The sequence below is a fragment of the Pyrus communis genome, chromosome 12 (genome assembly GCF_041283825.1).
Source record: "Pyrus communis isolate YQ-2024b chromosome 12, ASM4128382v1, whole genome shotgun sequence".
Taxonomy (NCBI): Eukaryota; Viridiplantae; Streptophyta; class Magnoliopsida; order Rosales; family Rosaceae; genus Pyrus; species Pyrus communis.
This window is the reverse complement of record NC_142576.1, coordinates 2,432,981-2,455,994: the sequence shown is the minus strand read 5'-3', so window position 1 is coordinate 2,455,994 and position 23,014 is coordinate 2,432,981. Positions and strand designations below refer to the sequence as shown.

At 36.7% G+C, this 23,014-nt stretch overlaps 3 protein-coding genes and 1 pseudogene across 4 annotated transcripts; 2 read left to right on the top strand and 2 right to left on the bottom strand.

Moving 5' to 3' along the window:
- The first annotated feature begins 4,163 nt into the window (after positions 1-4,163).
- LOC137746262 (transcription factor bHLH94) lies at positions 4,164-5,946 on the top strand. Its single transcript, XM_068486337.2, has 3 exons — positions 4,164-4,839; positions 5,083-5,478; positions 5,585-5,946. Exons 1-3 carry the CDS (start codon positions 4,366-4,368, stop codon positions 5,684-5,686), a joined length of 972 nt encoding a protein of 323 aa, XP_068342438.1. The 5' UTR covers positions 4,164-4,365; the 3' UTR covers positions 5,687-5,946.
- Positions 5,947-8,693: 2,747 nt separating this feature from the next.
- On the bottom strand, positions 8,694-12,245 carry TRM11 (tRNA modification 11 protein). Its single transcript, XM_068485847.2, has 6 exons — positions 11,884-12,245; positions 11,232-11,443; positions 10,731-11,048; positions 10,542-10,616; positions 10,216-10,290; positions 8,694-9,470 (listed from the first exon to the last, which is right to left on the bottom strand). Exons 1-6 carry the CDS (start codon positions 12,092-12,094, stop codon positions 8,916-8,918), a joined length of 1,446 nt encoding a protein of 481 aa, XP_068341948.2. The 5' UTR covers positions 12,095-12,245; the 3' UTR covers positions 8,694-8,915.
- A 732-nt stretch (positions 12,246-12,977) lies between these two features.
- On the top strand, positions 12,978-15,012 carry LOC137744910 (glycine-rich RNA-binding protein RZ1A). 2 transcript variants are annotated; one of them, XM_068484725.2, is made up of 4 exons: positions 12,978-13,123; positions 13,696-13,814; positions 14,089-14,648; positions 14,739-15,012. In XM_068484725.2, exons 2-3 carry the CDS (start codon positions 13,704-13,706, stop codon positions 14,626-14,628), a joined length of 651 nt encoding a protein of 216 aa, XP_068340826.1. In that variant the 5' UTR covers positions 12,978-13,123; positions 13,696-13,703; the 3' UTR covers positions 14,629-14,648; positions 14,739-15,012. The 2 variants fall into 2 exon arrangements, with proteins under 2 accessions (XP_068340826.1, XP_088537848.1); XM_088681722.1 differs by having other exon boundaries at positions 14,734-15,012.
- Positions 15,013-20,934: 5,922 nt separating this feature from the next.
- On the bottom strand, positions 20,935-21,879 carry LOC137746078 (vacuolar iron transporter homolog 4 pseudogene; annotated as a pseudogene).
- Between the last annotated feature and the right edge of the window lie 1,135 nt (positions 21,880-23,014).

Sequence of the window (23,014 nt, the reverse complement as noted above, 5' to 3'; positions counted from 1 at the left end):
AATTTTAAAGGAGATCGAAATGGTGATATAAAATATGCCGTTGCTGATTACATTTTTAGTTAAAAAGAAAACAATTTTAAAGGAGATCGAAATGGTGATATAAAATATTTCCTTATTCAAGTTTCAATAAAGATGAACCTAACTAGTACAAATGAAATATGAAACACAGTAGCCTAACATTTAGTGGACTCCTGTGTATGATCTACTTACAGACATCTTAATGAAGGCTATGAAGTGAAACTCCTCTCTTTGAAAGACCTACAAGTAGTACTACACTAGTCTTACAAGTAGTACTACACTAGTCTTTGGGGAGATGATGGAGGTTATAAGAGCAAGCCCAGCGTTGGGTTTGCCTCCGGGGACAGTGGAGAAAACAAGGGCCCGAGGGTCGGTGGGAGGGCTCCAGCGTGGGCTAGCCCGACCGAAGATGGAGGCCCGAGCTTCGGGCCCGTGGCGAATTGCCAACCCGAGAGCCTGAGGGCTATGTGACGTCAGGGAATATTAAATTTTTTTTGTGTCAGGTGCGTGCACCCCACTCGTGCGTGGGGGCGCGTCGCCGACACAAAAATCAGAAAAAAAAAAGTTTGTCAGTTACCGTTGGGAAGCCACGTTGCTTCCCACGGTCCGTTAGATCTCAACGGTTACTTAATGTGGACCGTTCGATCTCAACGGTAAAAAAAAAAAAAAAAAAAAAGTCATATTTAATATCCACCGTTCGATCTGAGATCAACGGTGGATATTAATATTCTTTATAAATAAAAAAATAAATGAAAAAATAGTTTTAAAATTAAGAAAAGTTACCGTTGTGACACATGGCACAATCTGGAGTGTTGGAATTCAAATTTTTTTTATATCCAACGGCAGAGATTAATTAATTGAATAAAAATTCAAAAAAAAATGTAAAAAATTAAAAAAAAAATCTGAAAAATCTGAAAAAAATTGTAAAAAAAATTGTTTTTACTTTTCTATAAATACCTTCTCATTATCATCTACCTTACACAACAATTTCATATTTTCTCAACTACTTTCAATCACATTCCTTTCTTTGTCTCAAAGTTTGAATCCATTTTTTTCAACAAAATGACCACTGGTGCAGGTACGAATTGGTCGCTTATTGAAGATGTTGCGTTGTGTACTAGCTGGGTTGAAGTTACTCATAGTTTGCTTACGGGTAATGAGATGCAGTTGCGAGAGATGTGGAGTCTTATTCATACCAATTTTCTTGAGAAAATTGGTGGGAAAAGAACCAAAGAATCGATGTCCAGTCGTTGGAAATTACTTAGCCAATCGTTTAGTACGTGGAGAGACGCATTGACACAAGCTAGTAGTAATATTCGAAGTGGGGAAAATTACTCGGATCAGGTAACAATATATTATTTATTTGATACCCAAATTTACATTATAATTATTTGTTTGTATTATTTATTTGTTACGTACAAAATTTATTATTTATTGTTTGTATTATTTATTTGTTACCGTCATAATTTATTATTTATTGTTTGTATTATTTATTTGTTATTTATTATTTATTATTTGTATTATTTATTTGTTACCTACATAATTTATTATTTATTGTTTGTATTATTTATTTGTTACCTACATAATTTATTATTTATGGTTTGTATTATTTATTTGTTACCGACTTACATTATAATTATGTTGTTTGTATTATTTATTTGTTACCTACATAATTTATTATTTATGGTTTGTATTATTTATTTGTTACCGACTTACATTATAATTATGTTGTTTGTATTATTTATTTGTTACTTATTTTCATTGTAATTATTTATTTGTATTATTTATTTTATGACAAGTGGCGTAACGACAACGATTAAAAATCTTATCCGAAATTACAAATAAAATTATTTTGTATTATTTAATAATACTTCGGATAATGACACGTGGCGCAACGAGAACGATTAAAAATCTTATCCGATATTACAATTAAAATTATTTTGTATTATTTTATAAATAAAAAAAATACTAATATTTTATTGCCTATTGCCAGGGCTATTGAAGTGTAACGGTGGAGATGCAAATTCTATTGCCAGGGTTATTTACTGTTCATTAAGGGCAGTTACTATTCATTAACGTGAATTGAATAGTGCATTGCCAGGGGGAGGGCTCCAACGCTGGAGTTGCTCTAATAGACCTATGGCAAAACACGTACACACATACACGCATATACATATACATTATACATGTACCAATCAATATTAGTTCATACAAGGAAAATGTTAGGAAACTTCTCATTTGAAATTTCTTGTTCTACTTTTTCGGCTCTCCTTCTCATTTATATTTCATGATGCATGATCTTAATCGTCTATTTTTTTAGGCCACTCTTTAAAGATCATGTGTAAAAAAATTCGAAAGCATTTAGTTACCAAATAATTATCCAATAAATAGATGAATTATGTTTTTCAACTAGAGAAGTGATTTTCACATACCATTTTCCTTCACACTCACGTTTAGTTTTGTTAATTAATTTGGATTGAAGAATTCAAAAGCGAATGAATAGACATAATTAACATGATGTGCAGAAAGTCAAAAATCGTGTATAAATCATTTTCTTTCAATTACACGTTTTTTTTTTTTTTTTTTTCCAGAGTTTATTTTTAACTGGTGAACTAAAAACTAGACAATTTGAATCATTTTGTAACATTACAAATTGAGAAGAATTAAGAAAGTAGAACGAAAATGTGTGAGTGAGAAGATTCCTAGCACCCATACTTCATATAATTCACACAAAAATGAGAGATGTACAGTGATTGTGTCACATTGTAGAGTGGTGATGTAGCAATTGGTTGTTTGTATTGGATATATAGCATTGATTCCTTCGTACGAGCCTATGCATGCATGACAGCTGCTGCCATACCGTACGTGCAGGGTTCTCTCAAAGTTCTCAGGTTTTTGTGGAGAAATTTTCCATTGTGACGGGAACATGGATGATATATCTCGTGTTTTTATATAAGTAGTGAGAAATTGTATTTTTCAAGTTATTAACTTTTAGCACACATATTCCATCATTAATATAATGACACATGGTTTACTATTCCGTGCTCCAATCACACTAAAAAATTTCTCGCTTTTGTGGTCTCAACTTTGTAAGAATCTCCGCATCGATCATCACCCTTTGGTTCGGTCTTCTCTCCCATCAGATTGTACTATATCGATCCGACCATATTATCACCAAATGACAATGCCTTTCGGCCTCTCAGAGTCACAGGCTCACAGGTTCCTCAAGCTTCCATACAATGACAGCTAGCTGGCAGAGTAGTCGTGCATACCACACTTTATTACCTAATGCAAAACATCATAATTAGTTCACTAATTTGTTTCTTCCACGGGTAATGAAGGAGAATGTTTATTTACCCTATCACTGGCTTTATACAATTCTATGTTCATTGCTGTCATCGTAAAATTAGTCAAAAAATAAAAAGTTACTTATTCAAATCTTCATAAAAATAATAAAGCTTACTTACATGGATACAATTTTCATGAATTACAAATACTTATCCTATCTTCAACATGTCAAAACTCAACTAAATCTTTGAAAAGCAACAGAAGAACTAGTAATAGACGATTATGAAATTAAGAAGTGATGGTTTGTTCTGGATTAATTTAAATTATAAGAAGAAATATTTGAACTTACGTGCATAAAGATAAGCACACTACTCTAACCAACTTTACTAACTATAACCAAATTAATGATGTGTAATATCATTTTTCTAATTTCATAATTAATAATCCATAATGTTTATCATCATTTTCACTAGTGTATATCATTATTGTTGATTTTAATGGTAATATTATTATTTTCAAATCAGAAAGATTTGACATTAAATGTCATTTTCAATCCATTCATGACGTGACATGTGTATATATGTCTGAATTGTATGTATCTTTGTTAAATGCATATACATATGGATAAAATAATCTTCCAACCGAGATCACTTGATGTAAAGCTAGCATGCAAAGTTAAATTCCCTCTCTTGCAATAATTAGTTCAACTTTATATCACGTGTGGGCTGCTGTGGATTTGGAGAGATTTTTGGTGTACTGACAAACATAGTTTGATGATGTTATTATTTTACTTAAATTATAATGCGTGCGTATGTATTTTTTATCAATATATTTTAGAAGTAAGATAGATCAATTCTATTATCCATCACTATTATATAACACGTGAAATAATAACACAATACAACTACATTTCCCCCACACACACAGAAATTTCTTGTGGATTTGGTTCATCATGAAACCCTTTAAAAGCTCAGTTTCCGCAACCTTAAATAACTCATGAATTGCATTTAAAAGCCGAAGTACCAACTACCAAGAAACACGAGAGAGCTGGCACAGAAAATGGCTCTGGAAGCCGTCGTTTTCCCTCAAGACCCATTTAGTTACACTACTAACAAAGACCTCTACAACTTGTTAGGAGGAAATTTGAGCTATGTTGATGATCAACAGCAAGCCTCTCTTGATTTTCTCGACTACCAAACAGACCAGAATTACCCTAACTATGGTTCTACGTATTCCTCACCGCCTTCAATGGTACCTCACTTCAACGAATTGCACCTCTCCAATCCAAACCCAGTTGCCAGCACTACAAACCCTACTGGTGATCAACCCGAATTTCAACTACCACTGGAGGACACAATCAACATGTCTAGAAGTTCTCGTGTGAAACGACGTCGTGCCAAGAGTAAAAAGAACGAGGAGGAGATTGAGAACCAGAGAATGACTCACATCGCAGTTGAGCGCAACAGGAGAAAACAGATGAATGAGTATCTCTCTGTGCTTCGATCGATAATGCCCGACTCGTACGTCCAAAGGGTACATAATTACATATACCTTCGCACTACTACTTTGTTAATGTCATTCTTATTTGTATGGTAAAGTTAGAAGTAGTTTGATAACAATTTCGTTTTTATTTTTCAATTTTTTATCATTGTATCTGAAAATTGAAAATTTATTTGATGATTATTTTCAATTAAAAACTGAAACTCAAAATGTTATTACACATGCACTTAATTATTGGACCAACCAAAAAATGTTACATTTGGGTTGTATTATTAGGGAGACCAAGCATCAATCATTGGGGGTGCGATTAATTATGTGAAGGAGCTAGAGCAAGAAGTGCAATTCCTGGGCGTCCAAAAGACAAATGATCGTGCGCCTTTTTCCGAATTCTTCACCTTCCCCCAGTACTCATCGAGGTCATCTACTAGTGATCATGAGTCTGCGGTGGCAGCCATGGCGGAGCTGCCGTTGCTCGAGTGCAGGTCGAGCAAAATTGCAGCTGACATAGAAGTGACAATGGTGGAGAGCCATGCAAGCCTCAAAGTAAGATCCAAAAAGGTCCCAAAGCAACTCTTGAAAATTGTTTCAGGGTTGCATGATATGCACCTTACCATTCTCCATCTCAATGTTGTCACTGTTGATGATATTGTCCTCTATTCTCTCAGTCTCAAGGTAATTGGAAAATCAATTCAAAAATTAATTTTGTGAAGAAAATTTAGAAGATTAAGATTAAGGAATTTGTATATATTTTTGTGATGAATTTTCAAAAATTAAGCAGGTAGAAGATGAGTGCATGCTGACTTCAGTGGATGAGATTGCAACAGCTGTCCATGAGATGCTAGCTAGGATTCAGGAAGAGGCAATGCTGAATTTGAACTGATCGTCAAATCTTTTTTTTTTTTTTTTTTTTTTTTTTTTTTTTTTACCTTCTTCTGAATTTCAGTTTAAGAAACTCTTTTCTTTAGATAAAATAGACTGAGAGTGAGTCTTCTCTCTCATTTCATATTTTTCTCTTTTGTTTCTTTTAAATAATGGATAATTTGCACCACCTGACCTATTTAGGGTGCATGCAAATACCATCCAAATTAAAAATCTTGGTGATTTACCATCTAGACTTGAATTTTATAGTGTGTTTTACCACTACTGTCAATCATCATTAGAAAATTCGCAAAAATTCATCATCTGTTGTGCACATGAGCACTTCTTCATGTGCATTTTCACCACTTGAATAACTATAGATGACTTTGGGTAAAAACTTCGTTGAGGATATAATTTGTTATCGGGGAAGTGGAAGATATGTCCCACGAGTTTTAGTCAACTAAATTTTTTAATCTTAGCCATTTAGGGGATTTTAAGTTGTGAAATAACCTTGCAATGATGATGTTACATACCATCAAGCATCGAAATGTGATGGCTTTGGAAGAATACAAAAAGAGCTCTTATAAAAATATTAAAAGCACATGCAACACACTCTCTAATATTTCATAGAGAGGACCTAGACGTTGGTACCACCTATAGAATAAGTAGTGAAAGAGCAAGGGAAGGCAGCCTCACCAAAGAAAAGGAAAAAATATGGCTTTCTCGACGAAACTTTTTTGTCGATAAAGCTCAAACTTCGCCGGAAGCGCTGCCATCAGTGCCATGCATGAACAAGTTTAGAAGAGCTCAGCATTTTTGTTCCTATACAACTCTGCATATATATCAAACTACAACTACTGCAATGAATATAGAGTTTTCCGCAATACATTATTTCATTGTAATTAAACAATCTACACGTTACATCCAATAGTTAAAAGAAATGATGCTTGACATACATTTTCATAGAATTTTGTATCTTTAAGTGATATCTTACATAATTTTATACATCTTCGAAAGTCAAAATTCTATTGTGTTTCAAAATACAACTTACTTTAAGCGTCTTATGTTTTTAACTCAAGATTTAACAATTAAAAAACCTTAAAAAAAATTCCCCGAATGCTTTGAGAGGATAATAATCATTGGCGCTTTGAAGCTAATTTGGTGCCAGAAGCCGTACCTTGTTCATTGTCGAATCCCTAGGTGATTTTTAAAGTTTGATATGCTGGTGGGGTTTATATTACCTTTAAGCAAACATCATGTTGGAAAGAGAAATAAAGAAAAAGAAAATAGTTAACAGAAAGGATAATCATAAAACTAAAAGGTTACAAATTGCTATGCTCAAAGTAATTTTTACACATCTTTTCATCATTGTTAACCATTAAAGCAAATATATCAAACGATATCAATGATCAGAATTAGACAAAAGTAAGCTAAAAAAATGCATTTTTATTACTCTCAACGAATAAATCAAACAAAACCAATAATCAAAATTAGATTAAAGTCTGTAAAAAGCTAAAAAAACATGTGTGTTAAAGACTGTTGACTTAAAATAGTGTGTAGAGAACTTGGAAAAATGGTCATTCCTTGTCGAGCATGCGTACCCAACCCATTGCTCTGCAAATCAGTGAAATTGTTTGATCTGAGCTATTTTATTTGTGGAACCGTCCTTTAAGTGGGTTGTTGTTGTATTTGCATGTACTACATCTCCCTTTGTAATTCAATAACATTTCATAGTTTTCCCTAAGAAAATTAACGTACCCATTGTCTTTGGTTTTGGTCAATTTGCTTACATATTGTTTGTTTGGGTAGAGAGAAATGAAGTAAACCTCTAAAAGGATACATGGTCTCTTGTTGCTAATTACAAATGAATCATTTTTATAAGTGTCTAATGAACTGATGACACCACTAAAACTATGTCTTAATTGCAAGAGATAATCTTTCGCTAAAAGTTGATGCCCCTAAAAAAAGAGTGCTACAAAAGTTTTTGTTAACCAAGCTCAGGAAGCAAAAATGAAGAAAAGGAGCCATTTTTTAGTTTTTACAATTAAGCACGAGGTGGAAGTTTTAGCGTTGTTTAGTGTTATTAGTTTTCATGCGAAAGAAAAGAGTGGGCAAGAGGGTGATGGAGAAAGAAAAATAATAAGTGTTCGATGTTTGCTGTTTGAGCTTGGTAAATGACTCGTCTTGCAAATTTACAATATTGTTGGGTTTCTGTTACTAAGGTGCGCGGTTCATGTAATGTCTTTCAAAAGTTATTATTTTGTGGTTTGGGTTGATAATTTTACTGACATTCTACACCATGTCTCTCGCATGAGTGGGAATAAGATTGATTCCAAAGCATTTTCCTCCATGAAACATCCATGCTCATTTCCATTTTTGTTCAATTGCAAAACCACCTTTGCTCAGTCTTGTTAACTACTACAGAAGTGCGGTGGTATCCCATGTCAATCACTCGCTGCCATATGTTTGATATTAGGAAAACTAATGAAAATTGCTTGAAAACTTTTGAGTTTTAACGATAAGGACAAAATAAAGGGTAAAGTGAATAGTACCAGGATTGATTTTTTAGTGTAAAAATATGATTTTTCGTTAAAATAAATAGTACTAAAAGTTTTTCGTTAAAGTTCCCTCGCATGACATCCTATGGATATAAGCTATAATCTTCGGTTGGGCTCGCATATTTTGGATAGGCAGCCTTCGCTATGTTCTTCTCTTTGTTTTTGTTGGGCTTTTGCCCCACAACTCTTACACAAAATGAACAAAGAACTGTTTGCAAATTATGTGAAGTATAGCATCCCTAATCCGAAGGTTTATCCCATTACTCACATTAGTCCGATGAAAAAGCTCATACCTACCCTTCCCCATCTACTCAGGTCTTGATACCGAGAGTAACGCTGGGAGACCATATTTTCGTACCACCTTTACAAACCACTTAATGTCGCAGTGATTCATACAAATAACATAAAATTTAGAAGATAAAATGACGGATTGAACTGATCAAGAACTTCGTCAACTTAATAAGGTTGAAGAGTTGATAATATCATGATTTATAACATAGAAAGATAGGAAAAGGTACATCACATTAGTCTTTCATTAGAATTACAACAACGAAATTCGCTTTTAACCTCTCTATAACTCACTCAACTCATATGAGGAATACAGGGATGGATAACCAACCAAAAAATCATTCTACTTCTACCGTTACGAATCTATCATAGTCAATGCCAAGCTAAAGAGCCTATATGTAAAACCTACACATACTTGCCTCTGTATTTTGGCTTTGGTTCTTTACTGGTTTTTGCATCAGCAGCACCATTCAATGGAAGATCAGAAGGACTGAAAACTGCAGAATGAAGGTTTCCATCTTCCAACCACTTCAGATGGTTCTCCTTGAAGTCCTTGTGTTTTAATCTGGCTTCTTCTGCAATTTCTTCGGTGTATTGACTTGTCTTAACCATGGTCAGTAGCACTCTACTGTAACGCGAGCTAAGTATCTGCTCCGAAGTAGCAATCAGTTGGAAACACGGGTGCTCTGGGAAAGAGTTATTGACATTATCATCTTCTCTCACTACAGGGTAGAAGAACACAAGCCTCCCACCCATCACAAGCATCCTGCCAGCTAGATCAAGCAAGTCGTGCACACACTCGACCAAGCTGTAAGACGCAGTTGATGGTATGTGGTCTGTCCTCTTGTCATCAGGAACGGTGTAAGGGCCGACAACCCCTTTCATCAACTTCCTGCCACCAGATTTGCGTCCCCCAGCACGAACACCATATGGAGGGTCACAAATTATGGCATCAAAGATCTACACAAGCGAAAATGACCAGACACAAAATTATCAATGCAAAATAGGCAATTTACATTTTTCAACAGAGAAAACAAAATGACCTAAAATGCAAAAACAAATTACGATACACTGTTTATGTAACAAGTGGTTGAAAGATAGGCAATCTTTCGTTGAATATCAACGATATCAAGATAACTAGGCCTTCTAGCTGGTGGATCTTATGCCCATTCATAAAGGGAGAGGTATGGGACTTGATTCTTATTAGAGTAAGCAGTGAAACTCCAAGACTACGAAAAGTGATGAGATTAAGAAGCAGATAAGATATAAACAACAAGGACAGCCACAACATTGTCATGCTTTATGACTCTGAGTGTTCAACTACTACATGTTCTTTTCAATCCTTTAATTTCAAAAACTACAATCGGAAAACTAATAGGCTACTCAAGTGCTCCGGAAGCAAAACGTGGAATAGTTTGCTTTCATCGGGTGGTTTAAGGCATGATGGTCTATATCACCCAACACTATGCCACAGTAAAAAAATACAAAGAGAATCAGGTAGATTAGTAACTACCACTTGGGAAGAAAAAGAAAGTATATGCTACTTACAGAAGACTTTTAAGGTTGTAAGTAGAAAATAAAATTAAAAAAACTAGTATTTACGTTGCAACGAGAACCAAAATATTATAAATACATACATGTGTGTGTATAGAAAGAGACCAAGATACATATAAATATAATATGTAAAGAGAGAGAGGGAGAGTACCTCTTTCAATCCAGTACGCCAAGGAGGTAGGTTGTTATCTGCCCTTAACAAAGCAATTGGCATGGGTAAACCGTACTGCAAAAAGGTATGAACTTAATGATTACAATCACTAGCACTCTTTTTCAAGAAAAAGAAATTTCAAAGTTTGTGGCACAGAACACGAATGATCTAATATAGTAAGTAGAAATCACTAATAGGTTTCCATATCACAAACTTTGCACAAAGAGAAGTCTTGGCATATTCATCATCATAAGCAAATCATGTGCTTGGTGATACCATAAACAACAGCTTTCGAACCAAAACTCAATCTCAAAGAGCATATTTACCTGCTTGAAATTACTCCAGACATTACAATCAGGGCCACGGCCATCTCGTACCACCCTGATATCAATATCTGCACCCTGAAAAAATTAATCTAGTCCATTTAGAGAGATAGTTAACTGCATGCCAGACATAAATTTAAGTACCAATTGTGACAAAACTAAAACACAGACAAAAGAGAAAGAAGTGTAAACCATTGTCATGGCTCCAAAATGAGCAGCAGCTATAAGAATGCTCCCGGTGCCAACAAAAGGGTCGTATACAAGCTTCCCTGGCATGACCAATGCTTGGTTGGCCATCAAGAAAGCAATTTCTGCATCCATGGCTGTTGGGCCAAGATAAGTACGGCTTTTCAACTGGTATGTTGGTAGAAGCTTTCTATCAGCACCACCAATTTCGCGACCGAAAAAGATTCTTCTTTGGACAATTGGCGGAAGACCATTGTTAACTCCATAATCATCAGTTTCCATAAGCCAGAACTTGTGCTCTGGACTTTTCAAATTAACTCGACCCTGCAACATATTGATCAGTAGCAAACATCACCATTACTTACAACGAAGGATAATTCGAAATCACGGGAGCTAAAATGCGGATACTTTAAGTGCATATCTTGCAAAACTTCCATCTTAATCGAGTAATGCAAAATCAATCCTAAATCGAAAACCCAAATGCATAAGTTACAGTAACAAATTCACCTTGAAAGGGATGTAGCTAAGTCCATGAATCCGTTGCGTTTGCTCCTGGAGGCTGATGACCTTACCAAATGTGTCAACATTAATCTTGAAAGTACTATCAGGCTCTAGGTACGGCAACTTCCGCTCATCCGGATAACTTCTAATAGCCTCTTCCAGCTCCTCATAGCTACCCCCTTCTCCCCAAAGCTCATACATTCCCTTCACAAGTATACCTACCACATAACAAATGAAAAAACACAACTTAACCACAATGATCTTTCTTGAAAACCAACAACTCCAATACTAATAGTAATTTCTAGTCAACAAGATCAATAAAGCTTTAAAGTTTCTTCAGCATTGCTTTCTATTTGAGGAGATTACATCAAATCGAAAAACATAAGTTTAATACCACGGTTTTCTCAAAACTGAGTAATCCAAGGCTAATTTTTACCACAAGATCAATAAAGTTTCAAAATTTCTTCAGCATTGCTTTCGATTCGAGCAGATTAACAAGACAAGTTTACAGCAACGATCATTCTCGAAAACTGACAAATCTAATCCTAATTTCCACTTAATCAAATTAATAAAGTTTCAACATTTCTTCAAAATCGCTTTCGATTCGAGCAAATTATGCAGAAAAGAGAACTGGGAAGTGAAGGAAAGCAATGCTTACTTCGATTGGCCACGTTCCTGGCGACGTCTTCGGAAGGGAGGTCGACGAAATGGAAAGGGGAATCCGGATGGTGGTGGAGCGGCAGCCGCCATTTCAAACGCTGCGTTTTGTACTGATCTTCTTCGTCGTTGGCGAAGAGTTGGGCTAAAGATTCCACCTCGGCTTTCCGGTAGTCTAACAGTCGGTGGTAGAACATGCACAGATACCACATCTTCTTCTTCTTCTCTGCGTTTCGATTTTTGATGGCGACTCGCAGAAGCAAAAGAGGGGAAAAACCCTAAACCCTTTTGCGGGATCTAGACCTTGTACTTTAGCGTACAAGTCACTCGCATGTGGCCGGCGTATCATGGGATTTTTTACTCAAAAGTGAACATTATAATTTTCTTATTTATAAATTAAGAAGTTTAAGTTTGAATTTCGTGAATAATGATTTTGAATTAATATAAAATAAAAATAATATTGATCAAATAAATTATTTTATTGCTCGAATGATCAGTTTTTATTATGTTTTCAATAATTTAATTATTAATGTTGTCCATATACGGTTTCTATGTCCTTGATTTTTAATTCTAATCATTTTAACAATTAAGATTTTATTTTCTTGAAGGATCACTAATTACATTTCAAAATTTAATTAAAGAGCAAGAAGTTTGTAATTCAATTGGATAAAAATTTTCATCCATGTACATGAGATGCCGCGTTGGAATCCTATAGTTTATATGAGTTTAGTATAGATTACTTTATTATTTTTTTTTAACAAACGATATTGTCTACACTAAGAAGAATGAGTGGGCTTAGTCTCACAATGTGCTAGTAATAATGTGGTTCAAACTCATATTTGGCGAGAATCGAACTTAAGATCTCTCACTTTCAAGTAAAGAAAAATATCAGTAAATCCTAATAACTAAGTAGCTATTTTACCATTCGTTAAAACAGAAAAAAAAAATTAAAGAAAAAGCAAGTTTTATCATGTTTATGAATAAGAGAAAATAATGTGCTTTGTAAGGGAATAAATATCTCATGGTAGTGGCCACGTGGCCCAACCAGAGTCCGGAACCCAAAAGAAAACCCTACAAGCAACAACCCGTTGACTCGACCCGGTTCCCATCCATACACACACAAGCTCTCTCTCAGTTTCTTTAGGTTTTGTGTTCAAAGCCGAAAGCCGAAACCCTCTCTCTCTCTCTCTCTCTCTGCGCGTTTGAGATCTAAAGACTAAAACCCTAGCCTCTCTTCGCTGGTATGTAAATTCAACTTCTTCCACGCTTATTGTTAGTTCCTATTTTGGTATTCTTGCGTTCAATTACAGATTTGGGGCAGATTCGTTGAATTTCTATGAGTTTAATTTTCCCAATTTTTTGCTGTTTTGTGTGGTTAATTTGTTTATTAGGTCTCGATTATTTAATAAATTATGGGATTTGGATAATTTGAAGTTACATGCTTGTGTTTGTGTGCTCGCAAGGAGTTGTAGGATACATATGACCAAAACCCTAATTGGGTTTTTTTAATTAATTCAGACTCTGTCTATCTATATGAATAAGAACATCTTGAATCTGATAGGTTTATGGGATATGAAAGGTTTTTCTCACTGAGCAGATTTTATATCGGTTGTGGCAAATTCAGGCTTGAAAGCTTGTACTTTGTTGTATCGTGTGTTGGAGTCGGGGATTTTATTCTGCTTCGATGGGGATTTTGTTAATATTCTCTGGATTATGCAATATTGGGGGAAAATCATGTTAGTTTGTTGAATGGGTTATCTTGATTCCATTTGTTTTGCTCCCATGATTGATGCCTTTTGTTGCAAAATTTCAGTTTAGAAGATGTCAGAAGAGCTGGAGTATCGATGTTTCATCGGTGGCCTTGCATGGTCAACATCTGATAGAAGTCTAAGAGAAGCATTTGAAAAGTTTGGAAAGCTCGTTGAAGCTAAGGTAATCCTTTGTTATTGTTTCCCTTTAATGTTTGGGGATACAGTTTAGATAGGATATATTTGATTTCAATCAAGCATTTTTTTGTAACTATCTTCTTTCTGTTGATTAATGCATCTGGTTTTGATGTCCTATAAATAGGGAAAATATGATTTTGATTTGGTTTGATTGAAAAATTAGGTGCTAATTGTTCATGCTTTATCCAATATGATATTGCTTGACATTCACAATACTCTTCTATGGAACTTTTGCGGTGGTAATTATTTTCCTAAAATAGGTGGTGGTTGATAAGTTTTCTGGACGCTCGCGTGGATTTGGGTTTGTCACTTTTGATGATAAAAAAGCAATGGAAGAGGCCATTGAGGAAATGAATGGATTGGATTTGGATGGACGAACTATCACTGTTGATAAAGCTCAGCCTCACCAAGGTGGTGGAGGTAGAGATTTTGACAGTGACCGTGGTCGTGACCGCGGTCGTGATCGTGATCGTGGTCGCGACTTTGGTGGTGGAGGTGGACGTGGAGGTGGAGGAGACTGCTTTAAGTGTGGCAAGCCAGGACATTTTGCCAGGGAGTGTCCAAGTGAAGGTTCAAGAGGAGGGGGTGGCAGGTATGGTGGTAGGGATGATAGGTATGGTAGCAGTGGCGGTGGTGGTGGTGGTAGTGGTCGTTATGGACCTGAGCGAAATGGAGACCGACCATCTAGTGGGCGCAGCAGGGATTCTGGTAGTCGTGGAGGTTCTGGAAGTGATCGATACAGTCGTGACCGCTCTGGGCCGTATGAACGTCGGAGTACGGGAGGCTTCCGTTCTGGATAAAATAATTGCTTCTGAGAGTGGTACGTAAAACTCACTTTTGTTTAATGATTTTTATGCTTTTGACAGTTAGTATTGTACTGAAGGTAATTTTGTTGATGTGCTAAGTGCAGCTTAGGAACCTGAGGAGCTGCTCGGCTGACTGTCACTGTCTGCAATGCTTTGAAGTTTCCCTTGCTGGATGTGTTCTCCGATGATTTTCTGGGTGGATTATTTTAGTTGGACCAGTATTTTGAAGTGCAGATCTTTGAAGTTTTTCACCTGTTTTTTGTTGCTAAATGCTCGACCGAATGTTTGATCCGGTGGAATTTTATGCTTGCTTGCAAATGATATTTCAATTTGGCCTTATACTCTATGAATTCCATTACGACTGGTGGTTGTCTGTGACTTTCATGCATCGGTGACTGCAAATGCTATGATTGCTCTGTTCCTGTTGACTGTTTTGCTTGGGCACTTGAATTATTGGAAGGTCGTTTGGTTCCTGTTGACTGTTTTGCATTGGCAATTGCGATATTGGAAGGTCATTTGATGTTTGGTATGTCCGGGGATAGTTTGTGAGGGGTCCTCTATTGGGAGTTTGCTTCTTGTTACTTGGAAGTAGAAGTGGTCCTATAAGTAGAATGTCCTTTTGGCTGCCCTGTTTTCGGTATCTTTACTAGTAAATGGGAGTGAACCGGGTAAATTTTCTCTTGTAAGTTACTTTGACGCATGATATCTCTTACTTTGCCATTCCTGCTATATTAATGTTTTTAACCTTTTGGCAGGATCTGGTCTTTTCGATCCATGATATGGGTTTCTGTGTTACTAATTGGACATGATAGTTTTTACCTAAATTTTTTGAAAGTCTTTTCGGCCAGAACAAGCCATCTGCAATTTAACTCAACGTAAAAGTCCCACATCTTATACAGAGCACACTGGTGTGAGAGTTCCTTGTGGCAGGATCTGCTCTTTTTCGATACATGATTGGGAGAGTTCCATTCTTGATGAGTTGAATATCTGCTCGGTTGTTTTGTTCTCCGGGTCTCCGTATCACATTGCACTTGGTTGGAATTGCCTTGTTTTTCTGTTCCTGCCCATGGTTTGTTTGCCGCGACGAGGTTCATATGCTTCTTTCTTTAGTTCAGTTGTAGCTTTGAAGTAGGTTTTATTTTTGGGGAATCTAGTTTTTGGTTATATGATTTCCTGTTCAAAGCTGCTCTGTTTCTTTTCTGGTTAACTTTGAACCCATTATTGTTCTATTTCTGCCATGGAATTCTGTCTGCATAATTATGATTATAACTTTTAATGAAGCTTATGGCTGTTATACGTCCATGAAGTACAAGTAGCACAAACCTCGTCTTTAACAGGCTTCCATCCCCATACAAAGAACAAAAAGGTAAGATTCTGAAAGTAGAGCTTTAGAAACCCTAAATTTTTCGGCGGACTTTATATCAATTTTCTTTACTTTCGTGTTCGAGTCTTGTATGTATGCAGTCCATAATTGATTGAGAATGAGATGGTGCTTCAGGATTTTGTTAGTGTCGTGTTTAGAAATAGGGGAATATGACTACTCGTGCTCTAGCAGGAGAAAGACTTGCATGTTTCGAGGTCTTGTTGGCGAGGTGTATGCCCCATTGTTCCTTTAGCACGCATCACGGACGTAAGAACAAGTTTATGCAAGTTTTTCTCTTGTAGTAGAATGACTCTATTCACAAACCATAGATGGTCATGTAGGTGAATGATAAGAGCATATCTAACGGCCGCCGAAGGCCGGCAAATTAATAATCTTGCTTCAAAATTTAAAAAAATTATGGTCCGACAAAATCTGCCTAGTCAAATTGATGCATAGGCACCTTGCGAGGTCAAATTAGCCCTATTTCAAGGCTTGGACAGCCCTTCACCACCAAAACCTAAAAAGTATTTTCCCCTGATTCCATTTCTTCGGAACCTCCCAACAGAATCTGATTCCGTGCGTCAATAGGCCCTGGCAAGCACCAATACAGAGTTATTCTGCACTCTCTCCGGAACCCCATCAGCAAATGGAAACTTATTTATGTAAGGCACCTCATCAAGGACAATCAGGTCACATCCAATTTAGTCACATCCATTGCCTCCACCCTAAACCCCACAAACTTCTCATCAGTAACTCTAGCTGCCTCGTCTCAGCATCCATTCCCTATTGTCTCATTTGGTAGGCTGAATGAGATTGAGTTTTAGGGATATATTGAATTGATAGGGACATGTAAGACATGACTTGTAACTTATGCATAAGAATAGATTAGATAACCCGTTTCATTGTGAATTCATAACACATCATGTCAGTCATGTCCAACTTACATTTTTACATAACAAACAAAAAACTGGACTCAAATTAATTTTAATTGATCACAATTTATCTCAACCAGCCCACCAAACAAAGGTGGTTCTTCCTCTCACTCCTTGTAGGGTTTGGTCTTAGAACATGCCCCAATCTTGTCCCACACCCAACCACGTTATAGAATCCAGTCTCAGTGGGTTAGGAAACTTTCACTCTCTTTTGCATCTTATCTGCCACATGCAACATTGATTTGAACCATTGGATTAGTATATAATTGGTAAGCAACATGTAACGCCAACTGGTTTCGGTTGAATGCTTATATGTAGATAGGTTTCAACTTTCTTTCCATGAAAGCATGCGGAGTCCTATTAGCTACTATAATATACATATTTGCAGGATTTTGCCGCTGAGCTGCTGGCCGCGTTTTCGTAATACTTATGCATCAACTGATCAATAGGAGTACTATCGTGATTTTGTCAAAACTAAATTTAGTGGGCTGGAGGCATAAATAGAAAGTTGTTTGCACCAAGCAGCATGCGTAATGCTTATCCATCAATCGGTCAATAGGAGTATTATCATGAGTTTGTCAAAATAGGATTCGGTGGACTGGAGACATAGAAAGTTTTTTGCACATTGCAGTATGCATAATGCTTATCCACTAACCGATCAATATGAGCATTATCATGATTTTGTCAAAACAAAAGTCAGTGGATTAAAGACATGAACATAAGTCAATGGATTGGACACACCTCGTCTTTAACAGGCTTCCATCCCCATACAAAGAACAAAAAGATGATTCTGAAAGTAAAACCTTAAAAACCCTAAATTTTTTCGGCGAAATTTATATCGATTTTCTTTACTCTCGTGTTCGAGTCTTGTATGTAGGCAGTCCATAATTGATTGAGAATGAGATGGTGCTTTAGGATTTTGTTAAGAGTCCTGTTTCGAAAATAGTATATGACTACTCGTTCTCTAGCATGAGAAAGATTTGCATGTCTCGAGGTCTCGTTGGTGAGGTGTATGCCTCATTGTTCCTTTAGCACACATCGCGGTGTTGGCGTGCTGTACGAACAAGTGTATTACAATCTGGTGTATGCAAGTTTCTTCTAGTAGAATGACCCTAATCACAACCCGTAGTTTGTGATGTAGGTGAATGATAAGAGCATATCTAACGGGGCCCTAAGGCTTAGGCAAATTAATAATCTTGCTCCAAAATTGAAACAAAATTCTAGTCCGACAAAATTTGCCTAGACAAATTGTTGCATAGGCACCTTGCGAAGCCAAAGTAGCCCCAGTACAAGGCTTGGGCAGCGTGGAATAACATTTAAAATCCTAGTCTCTAGCCCTTCACCACTAAAACCGTAAAAAGTATTTCCCCCTGATTCCATTTCTTCATAACCTCCAACAGAATCTGATTCCAACCGTCCCCTCATCAAGGACAATCAAGTCACATCCAATTTAGTCACATCCATGGCCTCCACCCTAAACCCCACAAACTTCTCACCAGTAACTCTAGCTGCCTCATCTAAGCATCCGTTCCCTAATGGCCCGTTTGGTAGGTTGAATGAGATTGTGGCTTAGGAATATGATTGGATTGATAGGTACATGTAAGATATGATTTGTAATTCATGTATAAGAATAGATTAGATAACCCGTTCTATTGTGGATTCATAACCTATCATGTCAGTCATGTCCATTTCACATTTTTACACAGCAAATAAAAAACTGGACTTAATTCAAATTTAATTGGTCATAATCTACATATTTGCAGGATTTTGCCGCTCAGCTGCTGGCCAGGCATGCGTAATACTTATATATCAACCAATTAATAGCAGTACTATCATGGTTTTGTCAAAACAAAATTCTGTGGGCTGGAGGCATAAATAGAAGTTGTTTGTGCCAAGCAGCATGTGTAATGCTTATCCATCAATCGGTCAATAGGAGTACTATCTTGAGTTTGTCAAAACAGGATTCGGTGGACGGGAGACATAGTTAGAAATTTTTTTGCGCATTGCTGTATGCTTAATGCTTATCCACCAACCGATCAATATGAGTACTATCATGATTTTGTCACAACAAAATTCAGTGGACTTGAGACATAAATAAAAAGTTGTTTACACCAAGCAGCATATGTAGTGCTTATCCATCAACCGATCAATATGAGTATTATCATGAGTTTGTCAACACAGGATTCAGTGGACTAGAGACATAAATAGAAAGTTGTTTGCGCCAAGCAGCATAAGTAGTGCTTATCCATTTCAAATGGGAATAGTAACTGAATTCAATTCCTTAATTATTCTTGAACGTATTGGTTGTGTTATTTCCATTACAAATGTTTGGTTAAATCAAGGAACTATGATAAGGAAATCCTCCAATCATTCTGCACCCTCTCTGGAACCCAACAGCAAATGGAAACTTATTCACAACCAATGCCTCCACCCTAAACCCTACAAACTTCTCACCGATAACCCAGCAGCCTCCACTTCTTCTACCTCAGCTGCCCCATCTCAGCATCCATTCCTCAAGTTGCTTCTCCCTCTCCCTCCTTGTGGGGTTTGGTCTTAGAACATGTCCCAATCTTGTCCCACAACTCCCCCTCGGAATGGGCAGGCGAAAACGATGTCAGGACCACATCATAGAATCAATCTCAGTGGGTTAACAAACTTGACATCTTCTTTTGCATCTTATCATCTTATATGCCACATGCAACATAAATTTGAGCCATTGGATTATTATATAATTGACATGCCACATGTAACATCAATTGATTTAGGTTGAATGCTTATACGAGGATACGTTTCAACTTTAATTCCATGAAAGCATGACGAGTTATATTAGCGACTGGAAAATACATATTTCCGGGATTTTGCCGCTTAGCTGTTGGCCGCGCATGCATAATGCTTATTATCTATCAATCTTTTTTCTTTTTTTCTTTTTTTTTTTTTAAACAAAAAAGTAAAAATCTATCAATCAATTATACTATCACGAGTTTGCCAAAACATGATTCAGTGGACTGAAAACATAAATAGAAAGTTGTTTAAGGCCAACAACATTTGTAATATTTATCCGTCAACCGATCAATATGAGCACATCATGAGTTTGTCAAAACAGAATCTAGTGGACTAGAGACATAAAGAAAGTTGTTTGCGCCTAGCAGGATGCATAATGCTTGTCTATAAACTAATCAATAAGAGTACTGTCATGAATTTATCAAAACAAAATTCAGTGGACTGGATAAAAAGTTATTTGTTACTACCAGCATGCGTAATGCTTATCCACCAACCGATCAATATACACATTATATTGAGAAGTGTTAGGTTTCACTGCTTTTGCATTCCAACACTCTTCTGTAATACTAATAGCATCTGAAAAGTGCATGAGGGGTTTCGAAAGTGCAAATATTGCACGTACGTACGCCACGTCTGTATGTCCAGCAAACGGAACTTTTGAAAAACTTTTAAAATCTTCGGTGTTCATTGCGTCCAGGATCATGAGATGGATAGGGTTTCTGCAACTGAACATTCATGAGTCAACAACTAACTGTTTGCTAGCAAGGAAAAAACTTACATAGCCCCAAATGTATACTCTCTTGTTACTGTACAAAATCACGTGATCTGGTCATGTGATGTATGTGTGATGTGGAGAAGAGGGGTTGGTGATCACTTGATGAGAATCATAAACAACAAGTATATGCAAGTTTCTCTCTTACAAAAGTGGCGCTAAAGTAGTAAGAGCATGCAAGTCTCTCTCTCATATAGGGCTTGATGGGTACTATATGACTGGAGGGTTAGTGCAAGTTTGTTGCTCATAAGCGCTTTTCCTAGATTCCTTTTTTTTTTTTCTTTTTTTAAATCATGTTGAAGATTTTATAACCTTCGAAGTGGTATGTAGTTTTCCAAAAAACTTTTCGTCTATTACCTCGAAGAACTTTTAACATTTCTCGTCAAAGTAATCAGAAGCACTTATCGTTGCCGAAAACTGTTTACTATTCTAGAAACAATCACAAATATGTCTTTAACCACAACCAATAAATAGTTGCATAGCAACGTTATTTGATAAACACAACTTAATTACACTATGATTTTACATGTCCGCGCCTCTTTGCAAATGGTGTTGGAAACACCTGCAAAACCACCACTAGCAATAGCAGCAACGTACAAGAACAGAAATTAAACACAATGACAACAACAAACATGTAATTTATCACATCTGCATACCACTAGACCCAATTAACTTAGTGAGTGCAAAAGTTATAGTCATAGCCATCCATCCTCCAACAAGTACTCTTGCACAAGACTTCACTACCGATGACCCCCCAAGCCTCGCTCCTACCCCTCCAAACACAACCAGCGCAACGCTCACCAAAGCCGCCACTACGGCCAGCCTCACCTTATGCTCACTTATAAATGCAGCTCCCAACAGAGGCACCACCGCGCCTATCGAAAACGCAATGGCTGACGCCAAGGCGGCTTGCGCAGGATTCGGCAGCATCTTCTTCTTTGCCTCCTCTACATTCTCTGTCCTACCATTTGCTTTCATCTCTCTCTTCATTTGAGATATCTCTATGTCGTACTGAGTGTACACAGAGACAAACTCTCCTATTGCCATACTACACGCCCCGGCCACGAGCCCCGCAAAACCGGCTATTAGCATGGTCTTCACATCTTGTTTCACAGCACCCACGCCCATCATGAGCGATGCAACGGAAACCAGCCCGTCATTGGCTCCCAACACGGCGGCGCGAAGCCACTGTGTCCTCTGGGAGTAATCAAAGGTGCCATCTTCGTCGCCTTCTGGGATTGGAGATTGTCTTGGTTGATCAGTCACATTTCCATAAACTGGAATTTCTATGTGGTTAGTTGAAGTTTGGTCACGTTGGGAAGCCATGTATGAAGTTTCGAAGTGTAGGATTTGGTATGAAAAGTAAAGAAGAGAGATTAGGATATTGATTGCTTGTGGAGGACACACGCCCTCATTAGGGTATTTATAGAGAGGTAGGGTTTTATGATTTTTATCTATTGTGGTTAGTGCACATGTTGATGGACCATTGGAGCTTAGTGGTGATAAGGAGGGAGACACTACATGTGGAAGGCACTCTCCGTAAGAGTTACTTAATCAAGATGAATAGTTCATCAAAATAGGCTTTGTATATTGGAGTCATTACCCACTGCAAATGACAGTCTTCAGAGACATAAAATGTCATTACCCACCGCAAATGACAGTCTTCAGAGACATAAAATGTCATTACCCACCGCAAATGACAGTCTTCAGGGACATAAAATGAATAGTTTTTGTAAAAGTATACTAATGCACCACTAATCAATATCGATACATTACTCAACTTAATTAATTAAATTACGATATGATTAATGTGGAGTTTTACCATAAAAAAATCTCAACACAATTAGTAATAGAACCATTTAGTATAAAAGAGTGATTAAACTTCATGAGGTTTTCGATGTGAGACCTGCTTCAACACATATGTCAAGTTTTGATTTGTCTAAGAGAATGAATAATCTTTATGTGTAAATAGCCTAAGTATTTTTTTTTGATTAAATATGTCGTTTTTATAGGTTTTGGGCTCATTACTTCTATCTTGAGTGCATGCATGCATTTCTATTTAGGCAGTCTAAGACCTTCTTAACTAGAGATTTTCAGTATGTCGGAAACATAGTCTGGTATACTCAGTGTAATAATACAATTGGTTAGAAATTTAAAAAAAAAACAATTTAACCGATTATATTATTACATTTGTTGTACTGAGCTGTTTCCAGCACACTAAATTTTTTTTCCTTGTTAACCGTGGTGGCGTTTGTGTGTGTGCAACTTCTTATTCAAATCGACATGGTGTATATAGTGGGGAAGTGCTACAATTGTTCAAATACCTAATAAGTGTTAATTATTCGAAGTGCGCATTCCACACAAATGCCACCAGCAAATTACCAATTAAACAATACAGATTGACCGAAAGCAAAATCCATCTTTTGGAGATTTTGGTAGGAAATATCATTAAACAGTTGAGTGGAGGGTGCATTCCACACGAAAGCTTGTGGGTGTTGATTATTCTGGATTTCACTGTTCGGAGTTCAATGA

Coding starts and splice junctions, on each gene's coding strand:
- LOC137744910 (XM_068484725.2), top strand. CDS start 13,704: ATGTCAGAAGAGCTGGAGTATCGATGTTTCATCGGTGGCCTTGCATGG. Junction 13,815..14,088: donor GAAAGCTCGTTGAAGCTAAG/GTAATCCTTTGT, acceptor TTCCTAAAATAG/GTGGTGGTTGATAAGTTTTC.
- TRM11 (XM_068485847.2), bottom strand. CDS start 12,094: ATGTGGTATCTGTGCATGTTCTACCACCGACTGTTAGACTACCGGAAA. Junction 11,444..11,883: donor CAGGAACGTGGCCAATCGAA/GTAAGCATTGCT, acceptor GTTATGTGGTAG/GTATACTTGTGAAGGGAATG. Junction 10,617..10,730: donor ATTTTGGAGCCATGACAATG/GTTTACACTTCT, acceptor TAATTTTTTCAG/GGTGCAGATATTGATATCAG.
- LOC137746262 (XM_068486337.2), top strand. CDS start 4,366: ATGGCTCTGGAAGCCGTCGTTTTCCCTCAAGACCCATTTAGTTACACT. Junction 4,840..5,082: donor CCGACTCGTACGTCCAAAGG/GTACATAATTAC, acceptor TTGTATTATTAG/GGAGACCAAGCATCAATCAT. Junction 5,479..5,584: donor TCTATTCTCTCAGTCTCAAG/GTAATTGGAAAA, acceptor AAAATTAAGCAG/GTAGAAGATGAGTGCATGCT.